The sequence below is a fragment of the Strigops habroptila genome, chromosome 3, assembly GCF_004027225.2.
Source record: "Strigops habroptila isolate Jane chromosome 3, bStrHab1.2.pri, whole genome shotgun sequence".
NCBI classification, from domain to species: Eukaryota; Metazoa; Chordata; class Aves; order Psittaciformes; family Psittacidae; genus Strigops; species Strigops habroptila.
The window spans coordinates 50,885,557-50,911,738 of NC_044279.2; the positions used below are offsets into that span (position 1 = coordinate 50,885,557).

Consider the following 26,182-nt stretch of genomic DNA (forward strand, 5'->3'; position numbering starts at 1 on the left):
AGACCTTCTTTTTTACTAAAAAGCAGCCACAGAAAGAGCCCTAGATGAAATTTAGTGATGCTTACAAATGGTGTGGAGCAGAGCTTACAGAGTGTACTGCTGAGTTCAGCAGCAATAGTGGTAGGTGGGTGGAAGTCTCTTCAGTTCCACCTCTCTTAAACCCAGCCCAGCTACATCACCACAGCCTGGATTTGTGTTCATCTTAGAAGTAGCCTGAAAAGAAGAAACACTGAGAAAGCCCAAAAGTGACTCCAAATTCTTATAGCCCTTTTAAATAATATTTTCAAATAGGCTTGCATGTGCTAATAGAGGATTACATATTTTTTTATGCATATATAGAGGGCCAGAACCTTTACTGATCATGTTGGCAGAAGTACTATTGGGCATCAGTGGGCTTTTTCTACTTGAAGAGAGGAATATGAAGCTACAAGGGCCTGTTAATAAAGTCTTAAGATGTATGGAGGTCACTGAAAACATTAATATATTGGCCATTGGAAAGGGTAATACAGAGCATGCAAATGGTCCAGCATATTAATTTCCTCTTTTATAAGTCCTGTAACTGACAGATACCTTTGTTTTTATTGATTCTCAAAATTGTTTCCATATGAAAGTTTTGTAGAGGGTGGCCCTGGAGATGGACAGTGTTACTGATTAAGGCCATATAAAACCTCTCCATTTCATTAAATAGGAGATGTTCAATTTCCATGGATAAAAAGTTCACAGAGCACTGTAATTAAAAAATTTTACTGAGTCATATAATCTTTAAAATGCTTTCGAAAACAAAGTATTTGAACCTCATAATTTAATCCTGAAAGCTTCTTATTTCTTTTTTAATACACTGGCCTGTACAGAAATATGGAATTTGTGTCAAATTACACTATGGAAATTGCTGGCTTACAAAGGAGCCAAAAGTTACAATGAAGTTTTTATGTTTAATTTTGCAGTAAGGTATTAATGTCACAGGTGTAAACAACTTATCTCTAAAGCGTTTTTTAATCATTTGTCCATGGTGGTCAAGGCTACTGTTCTTCAACATTTCTTGTTTTTGAAAGTGCTGTTGAGCCAGTATCTGGGATTTAGTTGGTTCACATCTGGAAGGTTTTTTAAGCATGAGAATAAGTAGTAACAGAAGGAGCAAAGTTAGACACATGATTGTTCTGGACCTTGGTAGCAGCCTTCTTGAGTTGCCTGGGTTTGATGTTTAAGATTTTGTAAGATGCTTTAGTTTTTCATCAGACAGTGACATCCACAGATTTTTACACAACCATTTTATAAAACAAAAACAGCAATCAAAATAGCAGACTCTCTAGCTGAGGTCATGGTGGCCTGTGCCTGTGGTGGTTCAGAATAGGTGTTTACCCAAAGAGGAGGGGGGCAGGGGAAGCTGTGAGGCTGCCTGAGCATTGGCAGCAACATGAGTCTCAGTAGCCTGCTGTTTGCTGCCTGGAGCGCACCCGTAGCTGTAATGAATTCACTGAAAGAGGGGTGACAGGAAAGGAGAGGGAATGCCTTTTTCTTCTCACTTCACAGGTGCTAGATCCCTCTCATTTCCTTAGCTCCTGTTGAATATTTTGTGTCTACTGCAACTCTCAGCAGCTTACATGTCTAGTGAGCTGGAGATTTTTCCTTGAAGAGCTGTCAACACTAGCAAGACCTGTTGTTCATTTGATTCTGAAGTATCTCAACATGCATACTTTAAACAGAAGATTTTTTAGTACCAATTTTGCAGCAGGAGTAACTTTTTCTTTTTCCCCCTGTGTGAACAGCTATGTGGGGTGTGCTTGAAGGCAGTAGTGTTGCCATCTGTACAAAAGGAGTGGATGGATGTTAGTTCTTCCACAGACATCGGGCCAGAATTTACTGCTGCTAGCTGACATTCCCCTTTATTACATGCTTTAGAAAGCCTAAGGAGTACACTAGGTAAATTATCACATTAATAGATATGATATTTCCATCTTAAAGTCAAGTTGCCACAATGGGAAGAGAAATTGTTCATACTTTAGTGCTGTTTTATTTTTCCCTTAGCTGTTAAAAAGAGGCCTTAGATCTCTGGTGCTGTCAATTTGGTGCCTCCCAGATTTCATTTAATCTCATCAGCTGGCTGTTATGAGATGCTAGTCACTAGAAATAAATGGGAAAAAGTCATTTGAGGGGAATTGCATGATTCTGCTTTCACTGTGCTTTGAAACATGTGGCAGCATGAAGGCACAGACTTGGCATATTTGCAAAGGCACTTTTATTAATCAACAGATGTGGTACCATGATTTTAATTACACTTCTGTTAGAATTTAGTATCCATAGTTACTTTAAAAGAATGATTTAAGATCCTTAGAATTGATAGCAGTTGGAAAGAGGCAGGACTTCGTATGCTCTGGGACAACCTGAATCAAAGGAAGAAGTTGCAGTGATTCCTGGACACTTTGGATCACTGCTGCTTTCCTCTAGGTTGCGCACAAATTGCTCCTCCTGCTGTTTGTGCATGTTATTTACAGGAGAAAAAGGGAGGGAAAAACTATAATTATAAAGTGATTGTAAAGCTACCTAAATGAACCTGCAGGCAAAACTAATGCCTGAGTAATTTTCATTTAACTCCATGTTTACATTAAATTACTTGTTTGTAAGCTGACAACTCCCTTTCAACCTGCTGCCATGAGAGCTTCATGTGACCAGGATACCTGTTGGAAAGCTCTAGCTCCCTCATGGCTTGTTTCTGTAATGTAAAAAGTTCTGTATAGGGTTTCATTCTAACCTGCAAAAGGATTAATGAAGATAGATTAATGAAGATAGATATGTTTTTAGCTTGAATCCAAACCTGCCTGTGTTCTAGTTCCGTGACTTCCTTCTAGGCATCCTGAAAGCAAAAGATTATATAATGAAAGTCATTAAATACAGAATATCCAATATCACATTTCATGGGTCTGAAATCAGACTTTGTAGCTTAATACTTTTCAAGAATGTGCCTTATTGATAAACACTGAGATTGAAATCTTGGCCCAGTTGAGTCAATGATAGTTCTACCATTGGAATGGGGTGAGGGGACAGACAGTTCATCATTAAGGTAGGTGATAGGCTAGCATAAAATTGAGAAGCTCAATTTATTTTTTTATTTTAGAATATATGAGGGTAGGAGAGATGGATTGTTCTATTAGGTGCTTGGGGGTTTATGTCTGTTTTTTAGGTTAGCTGTGGAGGAAATTTTCTGTAGGAGAACAATCAAAGATACAAATCATTTTTTCCTATTCTTATTAGCAAGCTGAAAAATTGGATGGTAATAAGTCAAAAAAGTTAACAAAAATGCGAATGTTTATTAGTGTTGGAAAAATTCAAAGAGGCTTTCAAAGAGCAAAGTGATAACAGGTGAAATTTAGGTATAAATAATGCACAGTGATGCACCCTAGAATTCTTTACATACAGTACTGATTTCTGGCTAAAGCACCAGCATGAAGGTAAAAGAACTGCCATCGCTGTCGAGAGGTATGTGAAATTTCTGTTCTGTATGTAGTGACAGAGAAGAAACAGAACTTGTTTTTGTATTCGGTGCAACTTCAATGGAATGAGAGCCAAAGGTATCTCTCAACCATCTTCGTCTCCTGAGGGTCATGATGGTCCAGGCTAACTCAATTATGGAGCGGAATTAATGTGGAACTGCTCTGAACATGGCACCTAGCAAGGTCTCCAATGACCTTGTTACTGCCATAGTTTGTTTCTGTAGCACTCAGCTCATGAGCACTCTGCTCATATTTTTTCTGAGCAGAGATTTACAGAAAAAATATGCTAACTATGGGGTCATAAGAAATTAAATATTAACTTGATCCTGGTGCAAATTACAGTAGTACAGCCTGCGGAATACCAGTTGTGAAGCAAAGGGCAACTCACAAATGTCCTCCGATGCCTTTTCCTTACATTGCAGAGATTTGGGTTGCTCCCCATCATGTCCATTCTTCTTTATGCAGATACCAAACTTTGCTTGGGCCTTCATTTAGGATGAAGCTGTTCGATCTCTAGATCAAAAAAGAGTACTATGATTTGCACCATTTAGAAGGAAAGGCCCAAGAGGATAGGTGATGAAGTTTGTCACGAATGTCTGTTGGCTTAGGGGTGGAACAAGGAAGGATGCATCCTTGAATCTACAGAACAAAATAAAACAATAAATCTTGATGTTGTTAGGTTTACTTCACTGATTTGAACTATGTTTATGGAGAAAAAGAGATCATAAACATTCAATGGAAGTAAGCTCAAAATGTGAGCCTGTCTTTTCAGTGAAGCAGGCAGTTTGACATCCTAGGTGTCAGGAAAATAACTAGGCCAAAGGGTTCACTAACACTCTAAAGTGGGGACTCAAAAAGCAGTTTCCAGTGTGTCTTTTTACGACCATACCTGTTGCCCTGAGCTGAGTATGTTATCATTAGCTTATCACCTCTTTATCCTGTAAATCTGAATATCTGTTGAATGACAGAAAAATAAAAACAACGTGATTTGGCTTCTCATACAGACCTGGTAAATTCAAATGATAATAGTGTAGGTCACTATCGTTCAAGGGAGCATGAGCTCAGCCCAGACAGATATTGCTCACAATGGAAAAACTTTTTTTTTTGTTTGAAAACTGATGATTTTGTCTGTTAGAGACCAAGCTTTTCCACTGCCTCCAGCCCTAAAGCCCATCATGGCTCTTTTCCTCCTCATTGTGAAAGTTTGACCAAAGATGCTGGCTCTCTGAATTCTTTGTCTCTGGACAAATCAGAAGTTGCATCATTAGTGTAAAAGTGGGTCTTCAGCAGCAGCTATTCTCAAATTCCATTGATGTGCGTGCTTAAGTTTTCTGCAAAGTCCCTGACGTGCACGAATATCATCCTGCCTCATTCTTGCAAACTAATCTTGCAAATAATCTACTAAAATGTTAATTGTAATTATGATAATTGCATATTGATTTGCAAAGCATCCTAATCTAATCATCAGCCCGCTGCGCGCAAGACCATCAAACACAAGACAATGCATGAGCCTGTTCCTATGCTGATAAGTTCAGCAGGTTTTTGTGTGTTTGATGTATTGTTTAACACATAAATAAAGTTTGGTTGTGTTTGGGAGGAGGAAGAAAGCTAATGAATATTTAGCAAATAGGAGCTTCCTGGCCACTTTGCTATTAGTTTTTAAGCAATATAGCTAACAAATCAGGATTAATTTAGACTACTTTCCTCAAATCTGTGCAAGATGATACATAAAGATATTTGCTGGACCTCACTTGCACTTTATTTTCCTTCTTCCTGTGGCAGAATCATAAGATTAACTTTGCATGAACTGAGCTAGGAAATGAAATAATCAAATGGAAATAAACTGGACTGGAGAATAACCTCTGGTTAGCTAATTTCTTAGAAATAATTTAGGCCCAAATAATTTTTGCTGTTATACCTGTTTTAGGGATGAAATTTATTTCAGTGCATTTATTTGGGAAGTACAGTTACACAGCCAAAAGGCAAAGAGAGCCATCAATTTCCTAAATACAAAGAACTAGCTTTTTAACATTAACTCAGTGTTTATTTCTGAAGTCTCACTCATCTCACTATAAACTCTGGTTAGTGAATTTTTAAATTCGTTTTTTAAGGTCATTCATGAGGCAGGTCTTTCAGTGTGGATTTAGAAGCCTAGTTGCAGGCTTTATCTTCAGAAAATTCAGACTGCTTTCTAATCTACTCTTCAGATATGATATAAATATTTACTTTCTATTAACAAGCAAGATTAAGCAGATTTATTCTAATTAGCAGGTAACTTCATTGTGTTGTGTTTTGTAACAGACGGTACTTCGGTGAGAAAATTGGGCTGTACTTTGCCTGGTTAGGCTGGTACACGGGGATGCTCTTCCCAGCTGCCTTCATTGGATTATTTGTCTTTTTGTATGGAGTCACCACTTTGAACCACTGCCAAGTCAGGTAACGTGGGCAGTTTTATAAGGGAAATTACAGTAGTGGGTTATTATGAATAATTTAAGAGATCTTCATGTGAATTGTTAATTATTTCATTTTGAATTGTTGAATAAATACTCAGGAAAAGACTCTGCTTGTTTCTCATAAGCTACCCAGTATCGAGCTTCCCTTGTTTTGTGCTCTGGAATTGGGATGAAAGGCAATGTTTCTTGCACAGCTCCATCTGTTGATGGCGCTGGCAACTCAGCATGAAGCAGGGAAAAAGTAGGGCTCCTCCATTACTGTAGTAACAGACCAGCAGAAGAGTGGGAGATTTTTCGGTCTTTAAGGCCTTTTCCAAAGATCCACCACAGGGAGGCATTCTTCAGGTGAAGAACTCCCGAGGCCTTCTGCTGAGTGCTGCATCTATACGTTCTTGCACACTTAAGACAAATGACAAGAATAAGCCAAACTTAACTTCATCTGCGGTCATACTCACCCTCCTCCTACCAAAGGCCACTTCTGACTGAAGAAGAAGCTGGAAATGGTAAAGAGATACTGCTAGGCTAGGCTATCCCTGAAGAGCTGTCGTCTGCAGTTAGGACTGTAAACTCTGCAGTCTTAGACAGTCAGCAAATATAAATTATACACATGCAGTTATGAAGATCTTGGCTTCAGTTACAGAACTAGTATTGTTCAATAAGTAACTATTCGTGAAACTTATCAATCAATTCTAAGACTGATTGTTGTGCATCAAGCTACTGATTTTTATCTTTTCTATTTTTCCAGTAAAGAAGTCTGCCAAGCTACAGATATCATAATGTGTCCTATATGTGATAAATACTGTCCCTTCATGAGGTTGTCAGACAGCTGTGTTTATGCCAAGGTACATTTTAAACTAACCAATTAAAAATGCTTTCCTGGTAAAAGCATTAATTTTGCCTTTGCATTTGTCTTTAGTGAGCTTGGGTATATAAAATCTTGAAAGGACAGATCAAGTTCAGCCAATATTAACATTCATTGTCTTTTACCAAGACTTAGTTTAGGTTTTAAAACACTTGAATTCAATTTGCACTTAGAGAATCAGCAGTCCCAGAGGTCATGTCCTAGATGCATGTGCTACAGTCTCCTTGGCATCAACCTTTATCTTATGCTCCATCCTTTTACATGGCTCCTTAAAATGAATGCTTTGGGTCGTTCCCATGCCGGGCTGGGAAATAGTCCTGTCAACTGGTAGGTGCATTTCACATGTCAAGGGAAGGATCCTCAGGATTGTCAGGCCAGTTACACTCATGATCACATTCATTTTATTAGGTCAAAATAGAAAAGAAAGCCATATCACAAATTGATCACACTATTAATATATCCTTTAGGTAACCCACCTTTTTGACAATGGAGCTACTGTCTTTTTTGCTGTTTTCATGGCAGTGTGGGGTAAGTTTTTGTTTTGATATTCAGTAATTGCACAATCTTTTTCTTAAAGATTATGATGCAACGCAGGCCTTTGTAATTTCCAGCACACTTTTTTTTCAGACACTGAGAAAAACAATATAGGCTTGATTCTTTTCTGTTTTTGCAAAGGGAAGGTGGAAGTGGTTGAAATCAGATTTTTATGTGATAATTTTAATTAAAATAAAAACATTAATGCAGTATGTAGTGTCTGTGTAGATATATTCTGGAGGGGTTGTAATTATTTTTCAGTCTGTTGGCACTGAGGCCTTTTCTCTGTTACTGTTCAGGGCTTCTTTTAGCTTAGGGCAGCTCAGTTTAGTGTCTGTACTAAAATGAATTAATATATTGGTTTTCCCACTTTGCAGAAAGGCAGTAAACCTTAAATACATGTAAGCTGGTTGTAATTTAAGCAAAACTGATGAAATTAATGAGAGATTTAGTTGAATGACAAATTGATGCAAGAGCAGTCTAACTGTTGCCATGGAGGCTGATTTTTGCCTATAGGACAGTTCTATTTCAGCCTCCACTATTTTTCCTACTGTGGTCTCATGGGCAAAATTGAAGGGAAGAGGAAACAATAATTTCTGGCAGCACAAAAGGTCTTTCAAACATGCCCTGAGCATGCCCAGGCTCTTAGCTGCTACCATGCCATTCTGAGAGGTTAACACCGTTAGAAAATGGATTGATGAGGTGCCTCAAAAATGGCATCCATCTCACAGCTCCAGAGCTTGAGCTAATCTGATTTAGCCATTGTTCTCCTGTTATTACTCACACACCTCCAACTGCTTTGGAAAGCTGTCCAAGTAATCCTTATAATCTGCATTTTAAACTGCAGATCTCTTTACTGGTCCACAAGAAATGTCCGGGAGGCAACATTCGAGCCATCAGACAACACAGATTAGCCTACCTGTCTGTCGCAGTTCCCTCCTGCAAAACTATGGTTTTGCCTTAGTTAACTAATTAAATTATGTCATACACCAATCAAGCCTATTGGTAGACGACCTGTGTAATATTGACAGTATTAAAATATCACAAATGACCTTAAAGAAAAAACCCACAGATCTTACAGTTTTTATGTTTTTCCTTGGTATTTTACCTCTGTTTTAGGGCTACACCAGAGCTGAGAATCACCAAAAATTTCTAAGTCTTAAAGATTTTTTAGATGTTTACTCAGCTTTTCCAAACTTTTTCTCAATGTGCTGACTGAAGTTGAGAATTTCCAAGACAGTTTAGAGGTGGGGACTTCCATCTCAGCTAGGAAAATTGATGGGTTAACATTGTTGAATATTTATGTCACTGTTTCTAACTGCTGGTGCGCATCTCTTTGGAGTGCAGCTTTTGGTACCAGTGCTTTTGTTCCTTCTAAAGAGTAACACTGCTTTCAGGAAACAGCTGTACTCACAGTGTTGCACCTGTGTCTTCGCATTGCCCAGAACCAGGGCTGTAGGAAAAGCAGCTCTAGTAAGGGGAGTCCCTCACTCAGGTAACCATGCCTGGTCCTGCCTTGTGGTTGTTGTGCGGGAGAAGGCTAAGCTATCCCTAGCTGACAGGAGCTGCACCTCACTTTGCACCTCACCTCACTTAGCCTCTCATTCCTCCCCCTCTTTCAGCATCCCTGTCAGACTCCCAGACTCAATTGTCCCCATGAATATCGCCCCACCAGTGGGCCAGGACTGTACATCCATGCATCTCCAGTACCTAAGCCCACAGAGATGATTTAGCTAGTAGAGACGAGACTATAGGATAGCAGCTGCGCTGAGAGATTTCCTCACCACTTTTTTGGCTTATACTGTGCTTTTGTGCTTGCTGCCAAGAGGGATGTAGGGACAGGAACAGGAAAAAGATTGTGAGTGTAGGTAATGGCTTGGGGAATCAGGCAATCCTATGCCTCTACCCAGACTGTAGTTTCTTAAATAAGACTTTGCTGAGACAACAGTGAGATTGTGGAGATATTTTCCATAGTTAGGGCTAAACCAGTGTTAGAACAAGAAAAGCCACACTTCCTAGGGATTTTCTGGTACTGCATATATAAGTTGGCTTACTGCCTGTCCTAAATGGATTTTCAGGCTGCAGTAGGCCTATTGGCAGGTGCAGGCATTACCATCATCTCAGTAAATCGTAGGGGAAGAGAAGAAACAATGATAGCAGTTTAACTGTGGGAATGCTTTTTTTCGGTCAGCATGAAACAACTGGCAAGTGCATGGCAAATTGGCTGTGAAAACTTCAGCCTTCTAGATGCTTCAGTTTGACAGACACTAGCATATAAAAAATTATAGCAGTGCTTTTAGAAAAAGAGAATGAAAGAAAAAAAAGGCAGCTAGTACTGTGTTACCTCTTGAGCCTGAACTTGGTCACTGTCTTATACCTTCTTCACTGTCTTTAAATCCATTAGTCAACTCCCATCTTGAAGGAGAAGCCTCAGTCATTTGCCTGATGTTTTCAAAACCAGACGTGTTCAGGTTAGGCTTTCCATTAAGAGGTAATCCGTATGGAGGTTTCCTCTTTCTACTCTAAAGACATCTTTAATTGATGCAGAAAGAGGGTTACTCACTTTTTAAATAGAAACAAAATGTTTCTCCAGATGATGAGCAAACTGCTGTGGCCAGGCTAGGGAGAGGAATTGCCATGACAAATATCAGTATGAGCTGCTTTATTTGTGGAGCAGCAATAAGCCTGGCTGCAGGACTCTGAAGCAGAGGGACCCATCTTTTATAGTGCTTCATTGAGGGATAAGTCAGTCCCATCAAAGGAAGGTTGGAATTATCAAGTGCGCCAGGAGACACTGGAATAGAGAAACACTTCAAAAAATATATTGGCCCATCATCTCACTTACTGTATTTCTGCCTGGTTTAAGCAAAGTTCTGTATAAGAATAAAAGTAATTGATACAAAAAGGAAAAGAATATTATACTTATTAATGTATTCCCAAAAGACATAGGACTTCAGACAACTTTCATTTTAAACTGATGTAGCAAAGGACAAAAGGTAGTCTCCCTTAGGTACACTGATGATATTTGCTGGTAGTTTGTATAAACTTCTCTGTATTGGAGCTTCTGCTGAAGGGAAAAACTCTTTCAAAAGGATTGAAGCTATGAAGCGCTGTGGTTTATAGGAAACAACAACTCCCTATAAACGCTAATTTTTTTTTTTATTGGTGAACAGATTGTTGTTGATGCTTACTGAGATGTCGTCATCTCAGAAGCTGGAAAAGAATTCTTCCTTTTGTAAATCTCTAATCCTCGATGATATTTTCCAGACATTCAAAGCTTTCAAAAAGAGGAGAGCAATAGCATTTTTTGCGTTTCTGTGGTAGAGGGAAACACCTACACTTTGCTCTTTATGTATACTTTGAGATATGTCAAGCCTGATGAAAAGGTAGGTCCCATTTCTAGGAAAAACTCCTCTTTTTACTGTCTGAATTGGATTTTTGCCAAAGACAGAAAATGAAAGATGTCAGTTCTATGTAAATGTTGACATTTAAAATTCAGCAAAAATTCATTCTCGGAGACAAATCTAGGTAAATTTGGTAATCAGTTGATTCCCTGTATGTTGCTGTAAAGCCAAATGGAATTGTAGCTTTTGCTTTTCCAGTTGAAGTACTGGGGGAAGTTAGTGCAAAGATGTCACTGTCTAGATGTTTCCTGAAGCTCACTAGCAAAGTTCTGTAACTGTCCAGTAGGAGAATCCAGCTATTCATGATTTCTAATGCTTTGCTAGAGACAAGGTGGTCTGATGGTCGTTTCTCTGTCTCTGCATATCTTTGGGGGACTAAGGGACACAAGAAAAGTGCTTTTTGACATTTCTTCTTGTCTACCTAGAAGCATATTTCCTTCACTACAGGAAGTAGCTTTAGAACACTTGCTGAAAGGCAAAGTTGGGAGGGGAAAAAAGGCCTGGCATGAATAATTTAACACTTTTTTTTTTTTTTCCAAGCAATAAGAAATGCCAACATAAAACATATTTTTCTAATTATATCAGTTAGTCTAATAGAAGATATTACTTACCTACAAACCTTGCCTCTAGCATAAAACTTTCACATTGATTTGATCCCTGAGAAGACAGAATTTAAGGAGGTTCTTCAGCAATATTCCTGGTGTACAGAATATATTCTGTAAGTCAGGATGGATATATTAAATTAAATACAATAAAGAAAGGATTTTTGAGAGAAGGTCAGGATTAAGCTATTTGCTGTGAGAGGTCATTTGCATAACTAAATAAGATCACGACTTGTTTCAAAAGTGTCTGAAGAAGTGATGTTCTGACAGCTGTTTGTACAAGTGGATGTTGTACTGCTGAGCTGTAAGGCTGAGCTCTGAAGCAGGATAAGTACAGTATAGAAAAAGCTAAAAAAAGGCCTGTGAACTAAGGCCAATGAGAAATTCAAAATTCCAAGCAGGATTTTTTTTAGAACTCTCAGCATCTGATTTAAACATATCAATTGGAAAATGGGAGAAGGGTAAGTACAACTGTGTCCTGTTGAGCTGTCAAAGTCAGAAAAGAACATTGCAGTGTGATGTAGGGTATTAGTGATTACTTGAGTAGAGAAGAAGCAGAGATATTTCAAAATGCAGTACTTTTTAGAAGACCTCAGTAGTACAGTGAATCAATCAAAGATGGTTATTTATAACACATTTTAAAATATGTAGCAAGGGAAGAGTGCATACTGACCTGGATAGAGGAAAAAAGGTGTAGCACAGTAAAAGCTAAAACAGCACTGTGTAGATCATCCTATTTGCTACTTAATGATTTGAAAAATAGCTTTGTAAAGAAGCTTCAGGAACTGCACATACTTACTCTAGCAGGTGCTAAATATACTAAATATAATAAATATAATATGTATAGTTTTCTCGCTCCAGGTGTGTGAAAAAAAAAGAAGAAAAGAAGCACAGACATATCTGAGATGTTCATGACTGTGGACACATATGTCCACTTCAGTCCTGCTTCCAGCTGTTTTTTGGAATGGAAACAGAGTGGTAGTAATCAATCAGGCTTGTTTCTCCAGGGTCTCTGAAAAGTGCAGGGCTGCTTGTTTAGCCTGTACAAAATAATTCAATATGTGCTGATAGGAAAGAAGCAGCTCCACCAGAAGACAAGTTGCAGAATGAATAATGTGGTGGTTCAGCAGCAGTAGAGCCTCATTTGTACTTACTACTTTTGCTGATCCAAACCAATCATACTGCAGTTATTATGAAAAGTCATAGAAACATTAGGCCTGTGAGATTGAATTGACTTTCTTTATTAGATTAAATCAAAGCAGCTGGTTACCTGGTGTAACATAACTCCAGCTTTCAGACAAAGGATAACGTGATGTATGAAAATGCCATCAAGCCACATAGCTGCCTCCTTAGACATGCTTTTGATCTCTTATCTTACCTGCTCACAGTGTTTGTTTTCTAAGCATATCTTAGCTGCATTGGCATGCATTACAGTATAATGATTCTTACTGGCTAAAAATTCACTTTGCTAAACTGATGCCAGTGCATAGTATCATGCCACGTCATCATCAATATGCTGCAGTAGGGCAGATAGTCCATTGAGGAGATGTTTTTAGGGCTGTATGTGGAACATACAGCCAGGTTATTGTGACACTGTTACAGCTGATAATGTGTTAGCTCATGAACAAAGAGGCTTATGTTTTCTGTGGTTATCAGCCTGATGCTTTTCAGTGAGCAATAAAGACCCAAACCTCACAGTGTGAGAGGAAGTCTTTCGTATGATTTCTGTTAGCTTTAGACAGCTTCTCCATTCTTCTAACAAAGCCAATAATAATAATTAAAAAATAAACATAAACAGACTCAGTATTAATCTCCAGAATATGAACATATTGTTTTATGACTGAATGCTTCCTTGATTGTCCTTTCCATCACAAAATGGAAACACAGTCATGTATAGGCATATTACACTATTTTGAATTCTGTCAATAAGGGCTGTGCAGCACAGAATGTTTTGAATGCCACACCACATATACACACTCATGTAGTGTAAAAGAAATGGTCTGGATTAGAAAGGTGTAAGACAAGAGTTCCCATTTCCTCAATAGTACTCTACAGATTTGCACATGCATTGGAATGTGCTTCCTCTGCGTTCTGGTTTCTGTGTATTGTAAATGGTCTTCAAATAAGGAAAGTTACTGCTTTGTCTACAATAGCCCCAGGAAACTTTCAGCTTCATCAGAAATCTGCTGTATCTAGTAATGATGACTCACAGGAACAATTTTATTCTTTGAGAATCCTCCCTTGGTTGGTTAGAAATGAAACATTTTCATTTAGCACTAAATGAAATCTTTAAAGCCTCAATCATACTCGAAGAAAGTAAAGTAATCCTTAGAAAGCAATGCTTTTTGAAAGCACTTTTGATCAGCATGATTTGCTGTTCGAAGGAATCTATTTTTGCAAAGAAACGAAAATAATGTAACAGCTTCATTCAACAGTTTTGTGATAATTGTTAACACTTTCTTGACTAAAAACCAGGTTTGTATTATTTTTCTATTTGCTCCAGCAACTGTTTTTCTGGAATTTTGGAAGAGAAGGCGAGCAGTAATTGCTTATGACTGGGACTTGATAGACTGGGAAGAAGAAGAGGTTTGTAAAAAAAAAAAAAAGTATTCTTTAATCTTTAGTACAAAAAGATTTGGTTAAATACATAAGCATGTTTTTCTTTTGGATATATTTTCAAGTCACTCTTCAGATCTTCATCAACTAGGAAATAAGTATTTTTCTCCTCAGGTATTTTCTTTGGAATGTGAAGAAACTTTCCTCAGGTCAAACTGTCCTTTCTTTTTGCACCTTTGTAAATCTAAATTAATTTCAACATCTCAGTGGCTTTCACTGTGGGAGATTTCAGTAAAAAAATACACTTTGGGGGAAGCTAACAAATTTTGCTTTTGAATTCAAAGAGATTATTGGACAGCTCAGGGTACCATGAACTTCAGCAAATGAGCTTTTATCTGTTAGTTTAGATAGCCACTAAGAATATTGATGGAGAGAAAGTCTTGTGAGACTTGTACCAGCTTCTGAATATTCAGGTGTTGGTTACCTAAATATACCAGAGACAGAGGGAGATGAACCAACTCAAAGTACTTAATTCATCCTCTGTTGGTAGAGTAAATGCCCTCAGGGAATGAAACTGAACAAGCAGAAATAGGCTTAACCTTTTGCTATGGTGGTTAACAGAAAAAAAGAGCATGTTTGGGGGACTGAGCACTGAGGTCTAAATGGAACTAGAAGGTTCGATTATGCTGCAAAAAAGCCACTGCTGCTGGTGACAAATGTACCAAATTGCAATTTCCAATTCAGAATTTTAGCTCAGTGTCCCCAGAATGAGAAGGAACCTTTAAATTAACAAAATACATAAGCAGGTACAGTATGAGGCCCTTTTTATGTTTTTCCCAGGAAGCCTGGTCTTGCAGATGTTTATAGTTTGGGATATTACATGTCTGCACCCTTCACCATTTAACCTACCTCAGTCAGGTGCCCTGCGACAGTGGTGAGTGTACCTGCTCTAGACCTATTCATTCCACCTTCTTACAGTTGTAGAGGGAGTTTTGTAAGTCTCTACAGCAGGAGGTCTACAGCAGTCTTTTCAGAAGCAGTGAGCCAGATGGTACCTTTATCTGTCACATTAAAGATGCCAATAGGAACTCACCTAGCTGATTCTCAAAAATTTATGTGATCAGTCATCAGAGCATCCGTATCTCACTGGCATTTGAGGTATCAGTTCCTCCTTTGTTCAGCGTTCAGTGAGATCCCAAGAGTGGGAGCTGATGCCTCCCAGAGGTGTCTTCCCTGAAGATGCTACAGTTGCCAGTACCCATACCTACTGCACAACGCAAGTACGTCCTTGCTTTAAGATCATCTCAATGGAACACTGCCTCCTCTTCTTGAGTATCAAATGCTGCACTTTTCTGTTGGCACTGGGGTCTTTGAAGGACTTTGCCGCTATGACAGTCACAGTTTGGAAGCAGGTGTCCCAGGTGAAAAATTGTTTTCCCATTTCCCTGTTTTGTGGTTCAAAGTTCATCAGTTTGCCATTGCCTTCAGGGGCAAGCAGGATGACCTGCAAACCACAAGCTTTGCAAGAAGACTTACTTCTTGGGGTGCTATCATTGTCCCAGTGATCAAGATTCAGATTTTCAGTCTTTTACAAATCCTTTTTTGTACATCTGGGATATAGAGGACAATATATCTTTGGACTAGGCAAGATAGGAATCTTGCTAGAATTCACCTGTTGGAGGATTCAGAAACCTCCAGAAAGAAAAGGATATATTTCACAAAGAAATTTAGAGTACTTCTTCTAGTGCAGAAGGGCATTGCACATTAATCCATATTTAATATTCCAGAAATCAGTACGCTTTCTCCTGTGAGTAAAGAGTTGGAATGATCCGTGTTTGAGAAGCAGGCAGGAAGGAGAACAGTCAGTTTTATGTAGATTGAAAAAGACACACCCTGTGGAGTTCGATCATGAAGTTGTACATGTCAGTCAGATGCCAGTGAGAATTTTTTCTCCGTAGAGTGAAAATTTACTCATAAAAGTGCTGCTTTCTCATACAATCGCTGCTAATTAAATTTGCTCTCTACATTCCATTCAGTTATCACCGGACAAAATCAGATGATTTCTTTTAGTAGTTATTTCAAAGAAATCAATTAAAGAGTTCTAATCACCATTTTAAGTCACAAGATTTTGATGATAAAGGTTTTTATTTGTATTAACATTATCTGCCATGTCTAGTTTTTGCTTGCTTTAATTTTCATTGTCAAATTGAAAAATAAGGTTTTGCTACAGAGAGAAATTTATTAATTCCTGCCAAAAATAGATTAAAAAAAAAAAAAATACAAAACATTTGTAAGGCTTCCTATCACTTCATCATCATTTTTCTGTTCTAAATGAGGAGACAAAGAAATGAAGCAATGAAGACAAAGGGAAGGAGAATTAAATTTCTTCAGACATGCAACCTTGTGAATTCCTCACCACTTTAGATTTTCACCTAAGGAGGGCATGCAGCAGTCCCTGCAGTGCCCAGGTCTCCCAGCCTGGAGACATAGGCTAAATATTTCTGGCTTTTTCATCCCTGCGTGTCTGGATTTCCTTTTCTTGTAAATCAGGTGCAAGGTGGCAGACGTGGAGAGTAACTTGGTCTTGGCTGAGTGTGCAACAAGAAACCAACTGTGCAGAGTTCCTAGCACTCCCAGCTGAAATATAGCTCTGTTGCTATTTACAGCATACTTTTTAAATTTTTCTTCAGTGTCACTTTATAGCATTAACCTCAGCCAGATACAATACTGTTCACTTCCTGCTCCAAACTGCGCTCAGCATTGCTGGGTGTCATTAAACAGGCCCACGCCAAAGTGTCAGTTTTGTGTGAAGAGTATCTGTAAAAATAGCACTTGCATTATCTGAATTGGCTGGAGATTGTAGGAGATACCTAGACTCATGAATGGGTGGATATGATAAGGACTTCCCTATAGTGCAGATTATAAAAGGTAATCGAAACTTGGCTTAGAGAGAGCTGCAGAAAAGAAAGGGTTTCTTGTATATGGCTCGGTAAGCCAGCTGGCAGAGTCCTGTAGTGGTTTAACCCCAGCTGGGGTGCCATTCTCAAGCACCCTGCTTCAATGCTATCACACTCTGTCCTTTTGCATGTCCTTGGGCACACAGGAATACTACTTGCATTGTTTCTCTTGCTAGATTATGGTCTGCTTGGCAGCTTTCAGCCCTGATATGGCAGGAACAGCTGGAGCAAGGTAGAATAAGAGCCCCCTCAGAAACATGCTTAGCCTCTGTAAACAGATAATATAGGGCTGGTTCCCTTAAGCACATAGTTACTTACACTGGCATTGCAGCTGAGCATACATGCATCTTAATTTTTTGTGATACCATATTATCAGGTTGCTGCTCAAATTTGGAAATTAACTGTATTGAGAAAGTACCTTCAGAACTTGAGAAAATGAGAATGGGACAGGACTTTTCCCCCCATCCCCCAGGGGAATTTTAAAAAAGGATGTAGGATTTTAGGATATCTTATTTTTATTCACATTTTAGAGACTTGTATGAGCAGTTAACATTCACCTATTTCAATGCAGTCATTTAAGGTCTGGGCATTTACAACTTTCAGTCAATTAAATGCAGGTTGAGGGATGGAAGTCACTGAAGCTGGGTTCTTGGCTTTTACAAAGAAATGTGCAGCATTTTTCCTGGTGGAAAAGCTGGAGACAGGCCATAACTGCCTTTGTTCTCCCTTGTAGCCAGCTGTACCATGGGCCAGTTCTCCAGTAATGCATCAGAGCATCGTAAAACTTGACCTAATGCATATAGAATGCCAGCAGCTGTGAGAGTCCACCTTTGCTTTCTCTCTGGGGCTTTCTCTCAACTCTGACAGCATCCTCAATGTCAGACTTGGGTGAGGCGGCACAGGACACACGGCTGTTCATGAACCTCCTGGATGGCAAGGCAGTGTAGTAGCCCTACTGCAGCTGAAAACCATGAGGTCTTACCTGAACTAGGGGTGAACCCTGTCTTCTGATAAGGCTGTAAACAGATGTAACAAAGTGTCTCCCAAAGAAATTCCCAGGTTTCATTTCAGAAGAGAGTTTTTATGACAAAGTAGGACTTCAAATAATGTTGTCCAAGTTGGGAAGGAATTGAACAGTATTAGATGGCATAGCTCCTTCTTCAAATGCTGAGAAACTTTTGATAATAATGGGAAGATAACCAGTTACCTAGCAAACAGCAGTTGGGTTTGGAGAAAGGAATTTGGTTTTGTGTTGGGCTTTTATTTTTTGGGTTTTGGGGTTTTTTTGCTTTTTGGTTTGTTGTAGAATTCCAATATCGATATCAATTCCAGGTTGGAAAACTCTGTGGTATCAGCCTTAAAATTGTTTGGCTTGCAGCCATATAATTAGAATTAGTTATACTGTTTAGATGAGTAGCTAATTGGGGAGTTTACTAAATATTCAAAATATGGTTTTATGGGTCCAGTGATTTATTCTAGTTCTCATGAGGGAGACCTGATTTCCCAGCTCGGCTGCGCTAGTTGCTGAATTCAAAGATGTACTTCCCAATAATGATATTGGTTATCTGATAAACAATCTGAAGTTTCCTACAGAAACTTTCCTAGTTGTGCTGTATGTGAACACTGTCTGTCTATTCTTTAGGAGGAAATACGTCCGCAGTTTGAAGCCAAGTACTCCAAGAAAGAACGAATGAACCCCATATCTGGGAAGCCAGAGCCTTATCAAGCATTTGCAGATAAATGCAGCAGACTCATTGTTTCTGCATCTGGAATATTTTTTATGGTTTGAGAACTTTTACTTATTTACCAGTTGAAAAAATACAAAATAGCATTATCTCTGGTGAGAGAGCATAAACATACTGGATATGAGTGCTTGAAAGTACAATAACCTCTAGCATGTTTACTGCAGGCTGAAAAATATGTACAAAGCAAATTGCCTAAGATTTAAAGTCCTACACAGATTTACTCTTCACCAAGTCTCACAGATCGTTAAGTCCTTCCTTCAAGGGTTATACACATAACACTATATGTAGCAACACACCTGCTGGAATAGTAGTGCTATCACATTTAGGCACCTACTTCAGCTGACTGAATCAGCTCATTGATTTCCTTGCCTTCCCCGTGTAGACTGTGCAAAGTAATGAGAAATGATGCCACAGAATAGGCAGCTGTTCTTTGTAAATTCTACAGAGAACCCAACTAAGATGCCTACAGTGCTTAATCATGTTAATATGTCCCAGTTTTTCAGAGTGTTGAGGAGGTAAGGAAGAAGAGTTCATATTGCTAGTGCAATTGAAACGGAAAACTCAATGTTCCTTGCCTAAAACGAGGCATCTCTCCCGCTTCCAAAGTGCGAAACTAAACGCAGCAGCAAAATCTCTCCTAAAGAAAGCTGCCTGCATTTCTGCTGAAATGCCCCCATATTTCAACTTCACTGAAACTGTTATGCACATGACAACAGCAGTGGTAGACTGGTCTTGAAAACACAACTGGCATCAATTCAGACCCTCATGGAATTTACTAGGGCTTTCCCAGGAGGCTAGAAAATTATATATGTATAATTTCAGGAGTTGTAAAGAGCCAGGTGGGTGAGCTAGCCCAGCAACTTTTGTGCTTGAATGAGATGGAAGGGAACAGGTCAGGGGGCTTGTAAGAACCTGATGACTTCAAAATTGTCCAATGCAGTCTTGGACAAGAAAGGCAAGAGCATTATTGAGATGAACTGTGCTCTGGTATGTCAGGAGGATGGACAGACACACAGAGAAACACTGGGCATGAGGAGCCAACATGCTGTCTGACTCAGTCTTTGAAGACTTTTACATCTGCTCAGGACTGTAGTCTCCGCTCAGAAATTATTCCACACCTGCAACATTTTGTATATTTTCCCTATATTTATTTCTTGAAGGGGGACAGTTTTCACTCCCTACCCTTTGCAAACATAGTCATTAATCTTCTCAGCCTAGTGGTAGATCTTGCTCAAAGTGCCAGAGAGTAGTCTTGCTCTGAGTTGTGTGCACCACAAATTGTCCCCATAAAAGTCCTTGAAACAGGTCAAGGATTATTTTCACTGAAGGTGTTTTTTTGCTGGCATAGTGCAGGCTTCCAATGACTTAGGAAAACTCAGAATTTCCCCTCATTTAGGTAAAAATATTCCTTAAAAATTATAGCTTTAAGCATAGGAGATAGACACTTACCAAAACTTGAAGTTAGAGCTGTTCTCAAAGTTTCACAGCATTGACCCTCACAGTGCAGATAGCTTGAACTGTGTTAGTGGTTCCTTATTAACAAAGGAAAGTGGTCCTTCTTCCCCTCCATACTATGCAGGGAATTCAGACACAATCCTTCACATTCACACACTTTTTTCTTCTTCACTAGGATTATGTCAATCAATTTTGTAACTAATAAAATATGAAACTAACTTGATTAGCATTCAGTGTTTTCAAAATCATTTTGCCCGTTCAATTAGCTTAGATGTACTTCAGTTGTGATGGGCTTAAGTTGTCTGTGAATAACCTTGGAATACACCTATCTTTTGCAAATAATCATGTCTTGTACTGAAGAAACTTTCTCTCCTTATCTAATAAGGTGGCTAATGGGTACTGTTTCTGAGTTTCTACGAGATGAGTCACCCATGCTGATCCCCAACTGTTTGTCCTTTAAATGGCTTCTCTCTGATTTTTTCCTTCCTTCAGATCTGTGTGGTGATTGCTGCTGTTTTTGGCATTGTTATTTACCGTGTTGTGACTGTCAGCACTTTTGCTGCCTTTAAGTGGGCTTTAATCAGGAATAACTCTCAGGTTGCAACTACAGGGACTGCAGTATGCATCAACTTTTGCATCATCATGCTACTGAATGTGGTGAGTAACATATACAAAGATATGCTTAAGCCATCAGACCAGTAGATATCTCAGTCTGCAGACCACCAAATGCTTTTGGTTCCTGTTTCATCAGAAATGGAATGTCTTGCTAAGCCATGACATTATTGTTTATGGACACAATTCACTGTTTATGTAATGTACAATTCCAAATCCAAAACTTTGTGTCTGAATGTTTTAAAAAATATTTTAGGGAGACATGTCCCTACTCCTGTTTTATCATCTGCCTCTTTTTTTCTTTTCATATATTTGCAGGTTTCAGTCCATTTCATTAATATTATTCTTTTTAATTAGTGTTTTGATGTTATTTTTTTAAATACAGTGGCCAAGCTTAATTCTAATTTATACTAATTTCAGTAATTCCAGGTTCAGTTTTCACAGTAGTTTACCAGTGAGGATAGCATATAGAGACACAATGTTCATATGCAGGAGGAATGCCTTGGGCTGAAAACTTCACGACGCTTGAGCAGACATGGCTTGCTCATGAGCTGTCAATAGACTTTGCCAGAGTGCACCGGAGACATGGGCTGGGAGAGCGGGGGGGAGCTGGCTGAGGTCAGATTGTTGTTGTGAACTCGTTTGGAACCAGACTTGGGACAAATTAAAAACTGGAAATTTCCATGTGCTAAGAGCCACAGTAAGACAGTATATCATAGGTTATATGGGGAATGAGTTCCATCCTTCCATCGAGATACAGGTACTCCTGTATATTGCTGTGATAGCAGTGTGTCTTAGTTGCTGTTAGCAAGAGGTTTACTATCAGGGTTTTGTCAATTGGCATGATAAGAGTATGGTTTAAGGAAGAGAAGGGATCAACCTACAAACATCCAGGTACTGGAGCCAGGGTGGAGTATCTCTACTCACTCAGTAATAGCAAGATTTTTCTGCAAAAAGCATGTTAGTTTTTGCTCCAGGAGATATGCTAACTTATCTCCTAGGGGACATAAGAGATGTTATTTCAGGCCTGCATATTTCCAAGTGCTGGCTTGGAGACCACTTTCTTTCCTGTGCAATACCCATGCATTTCCATCATCTTAAAATTCATTTTAACAGCCCCTCATTTATATAAAAGGAAAGCCTTCTGAGAGGCTTTGCTCCCTTTCACATAGGCAAGACTGGATTGGTGACTAGGACATTCTGTCAAGAACTGTTTACTTTCCTATATTTTCCCTAAGGTGGGATATAGGCTGAGAAAGAAAAGAAATAAGAGGTGGAAGCTGTTATTCTGTCTGAATTTGTACTGAGGGTTCTCTTCTTTTATGTTATTTTGATTTATTGTTTCCCATCTGGAGCTTTTGGATGTTTTCTTTAATCCACCTAGAGCACACAATAAGCATAGAAGAAATAAAAAGAAAACTATATGTATCTGTCAGTACACCCATTTCCAAGCTCTCAGTAGAAGTCATTGTATATGCAGTGAAGCAGCAACAAAGAATTACGGCACAAACAAAATTATTTGGTTCTCAAAGAGTTATACAGCTTAAAGAAATTTTTAAAATAATGGAAGATGGCTTGAAGGTGCCTTTTGAGAAACTTTGTTTTCTTTCCTAAAATACATCAAATAAGTAGAGCACAGCAAAGATGGATTTCTTAAGCCTTACACTCATTACCATGCAATAAATACCACAGCCTTAGATCTGGATATAGCTCATGGAAACAAAAGATCCCCAAAATATGAAACTGTAGGAGCTTTTGAAAGAAAGGATTTAAGTACATAATCACTCACTTCCCACAGTGGACTAATATAGTTAATGCTGAAGGACAGTAATGGGATTTTTTTTTTTTTTTTTTTTTTTTTTTTGGAAAAATATTTCCCCAGGAACAATTCAGGTAGTTGAATTCTCTACAGTGACTTAAGAAAAGTAGCAAGAGAGCAAGCAAGGATACAGTAATAAAACCAGAATAGACCCAGATGTATATAACAGTAGGGAATTCACTGCTAGGAAGCCTGGAAAACCGCCAGTGATTCTGATAGGGGTTGACAATCTCTCTAAGCATCAGGGCGAAGGTCTAGACCACAAGTAACTTCTAGACCGGATGCTCTGAGAGCTAGGCACATACGCTGACACATCCACCATGACAAAACAAAATGACCTTCGAAGCATAATGTCTCCCAGATAATCCTCCAGCCTGATTTGGGAAGAGGTAACCTTTACCTAGGTTAATAAAACCTGTTAATTCTAGTGATATCACCCACAAAAAGTATGAACGCAGAACAAATATTATCCTAAACAATGCCCCTTGTGACTAGTAGTGATAAACTTCAGTAGCCGATAATTACATCCAAACATTGTTAACAGAATCTCTAACACAGTCTTACTGTTCCAGGAGGAATAGCAACAAAATACAGTTTTGATACCCTCTTCTGCAGAGCAATATACATTTGTAAAATAGCACGCTCCCTGCTGGGATTGGGATATAAAATACCCAGACATTTAGCACTTTTACAGTTGTCCTTATTAGATCCTTTTAAAACTAAAAGAAATCACCTTTTTCATTACTTGAAGCAAAACTGTTTACTCCAAAGGCAGCAAAAAGCTTTCCTAAGCAAGAAGTGTTTGTTAACATGGATGAGATGATAATTCAGGGTGACTTCAGTTCTTAAGCAGGCAGTTTGATCTGTAAATTGTGCATAACTCAATTTAATCTAGAGTTTATAAGGATAACTGCAAATGAAAAGAAACATTGCTGGTACGCATTTCAGGAATAAGTAAGTACTTGAGCCTGAAATATGAGGAGCTTTGTATCCCTGTAGGCATCAGTGAGAGTTAAGGACATTTAGCATTTTGTGGGAACAGGCTCCAGACTCATTTAAAGCAAATGGAAATTGTATTAATTTACACTAATACTGATGTTCGTGGTAATGTATTTTATAGCTTAAAAACCCTTTGCAAACACTAAATGTGAAAACCTTCCAAGTTATTTTTCGTAAGCTTTATGAAGTTATCGTTCTCCCAGTGAGTTTGAGAGCACGGTATCTGCTAAGCACAGAAAGTACCACTTTGGGATCTAGAACAGTGTCACTGACTCATTGTAAAAAATGTGTCTGGTGGTGGGGATTACTAAAGACTTCCTCTGAAGCAACCCTGTCTCCCCAGTGTTTTTCCTTTCAGCACCAAAAAAATTCCCAACAAAACCAGAAAGCCCAAAATACCCAACATACCAGTGCATGTTCTTACTACGGTGATCTTTTTTATTTTTTTTTTTTTTAATGTGAGATAAATATTCCATAAGTAACTAAATAAAAAATCCGAGTTGTGCTATTGTTCTGCTTTGTTTTTTCAGAAAAGTTATCTTACCCTTTTTCACTTTGTATGTAAAATAGGGACAGTGACAGCATTTTTTTCTCCATATGTTGTGGATGAAAAGAGCTGAGTATTAGCTTTAAAAATATTACTATTCCTTGTTTGATTATATCATTACTGTATTATTACTACATAGTTTTATTAGCATCATTATCAGAGCATCACAGAGACCATTTGGGTGTCAGATTTAACACGTAGGAGAAGTTACTCTACCTAGAAAACAGTTCTAAATTTTTGAGCTGGTCATATACCTAAGAGGCTGTTTCTTCTCTGTTACAGCTGTATGAAAAGGTTGCTCTTTTCCTGACAAATTTAGGTAAGGAATGTTAAATACAAAATTGAATGATACTGTATTTTTTGGCCCATATACTGTGATAGCATTCAAACTGTCTGTACAAATATGAAAAATCCTGATTAATTTGCAATCTATAAGAATTTATGTTTTTCTTAAGTTTATAATACGGGAGCATATAAACAGCTATAGTACCATTCAGTCAGTGGCGACAACAGTCACTGACCTGCCATTCCTGGTTCTTGTACCAACCACTTACCTTGTAAGAACTTCAACAAATTGCTACCTTTGTGAAAAAAAACCATGAGTTTTCAGAGAAACTGAGCACTCACAACCCCCAGGCTTTGTGAAGACCTAGAAATGGGGGAATCACATCTAGAAGCCAAAATTATAGCTTGAAACTAAGGTGCTTATTGACTACCAAACACACACATTTAAGAGGGGCAGTAATTCGGAGGGAAAATAATTGACTCATCAACTCTACCAACACCTAAACTCAAATGTTGTACGTACATTGTACGTTGTAAGTTCACCCAAAAGGTGATCTTTATGCTAGAGTAAAGACAACGTGTTTTCTAAGGACATCGCTGTGGCAGCAGTAGGCTATCACTCATACATCCATAGTTCAGGCAGAGTCTCTGGAGATCCTGATCATGCTGCTGTAGTTGGAGGCAATTGGCAAGTGCTCCTTAGGGTCAGGAAGCCTGAAATGAGACTCTTGCTGAAGGCCTATTAAGCAAACCATATTATGGCTCAAGTGGTTGAGTAGAAGTGGTTTGAGGATATTATTTTGAGCTTCTGGATACCTGTGTACATTGATGATGTTCAGTAAGGTATTTTGGGCAGATAGATAGATTTGGGTGTGTGCTCAGAGGAAACAAACAGCTGATTTTAGATAGTGTCAGGACTTTTCTACATCTGGGAAGTCATAGGTGATGTGTTCAAAGCACATCTATGTAAAATAGCATTTTATTCTGTTTTTTCTTATTAGACTGAGAGTCCTCATATGTATGCTGTAGATGTAAAAATATTTTTGCCATCCTGTATCCATGAGAAAGATACCTGCTAGAGAAACATGACTTTCAAGTATGTGGTTTGTACAGGCTGTACCTTTTACTCCCTGTGACACCCCAGGGACAGTAAGACATGGTCTACAGACTTTGAAGTTTGGTTACTTTCTGCCAGGTTATCATCAAATAGGCCTGCTTCTTTTAGCCTCTGCAGAAAGCACTTGAATGAGAGCTCAGTGGGTCAAGCTATTCTGACCATGTTCAAACTGTTTTGTGGTATTTACTCTGACAGCCTAAGTAGCTGATTTAGTTTGCTTGATCTTTATCAGTGTAATAAGCTCAGAGTGGTATTGGCAGCAAAGCTACACTCAGGATGTCCTTCTTCAGACTTTATATGACCTTTTTCAGAGCTCATGTCCACACTCCTCCAGAGTATCGCCATTGTCTCTGACAGGCATATGAGCACAGCTTCAGCTGCAGCAGCCTTGTTAAAGTCAAACTTCTCCTTCCACAAACTAGCATCAAAAATCAATGATGCTTTATTTCTTTCTGCTCAACTAAATATGTATGCACTGGCGTACACAAAAACTTGGGTTTCTTGACAGGCATTTGCAAATCATTAACACAGTTGTTAATTTATGGTCTGTTTTATGCTTTTGTTGATGCATCTCTTTGAAATTTCCTCATGGGTAGGGCAGCTCTAATTAAAGAGAATCTAGTTTATCATTGTTTCTGTACTTCCAGTACTTTACTGGAGGCTCCTTTGGAAGTAGCATATGAGTACTACCACTATGATATTCAGAATTGCCATTAGCACCTCCACTTCTCTGATTGCTCCTATTCA

General features: G+C 38.6%; 1 protein-coding gene across 4 annotated transcripts in view; it reads left to right on the forward strand.

The window, feature by feature from the left end:
• ANO4 (anoctamin 4) overlaps positions 1–26,182 on the forward strand; it is a 231,453-nt gene that overhangs the window by 180,054 nt on the left and 25,217 nt on the right. For 3 of the 4 annotated variants that reach the window (XM_030478489.1, XM_030478484.1, XM_030478485.1), the window contains 7 exons: positions 5,790–5,924; positions 6,687–6,783; positions 7,271–7,331; positions 13,847–13,929; positions 18,499–18,639; positions 20,549–20,713; positions 24,316–24,352. In XM_030478489.1, coding sequence (XP_030334349.1) covers positions 5,790–5,924; positions 6,687–6,783; positions 7,271–7,331; positions 13,847–13,929; positions 18,499–18,639; positions 20,549–20,713; positions 24,316–24,352 — 719 coding nt within the window. The remainder of the gene's footprint in view (positions 1–5,789; positions 5,925–6,686; positions 6,784–7,270; positions 7,332–13,846; positions 13,930–18,498; positions 18,640–20,548; positions 20,714–24,315; positions 24,353–26,182) is intronic. The other variant, XM_030478486.1, reaches the window with a different exon arrangement.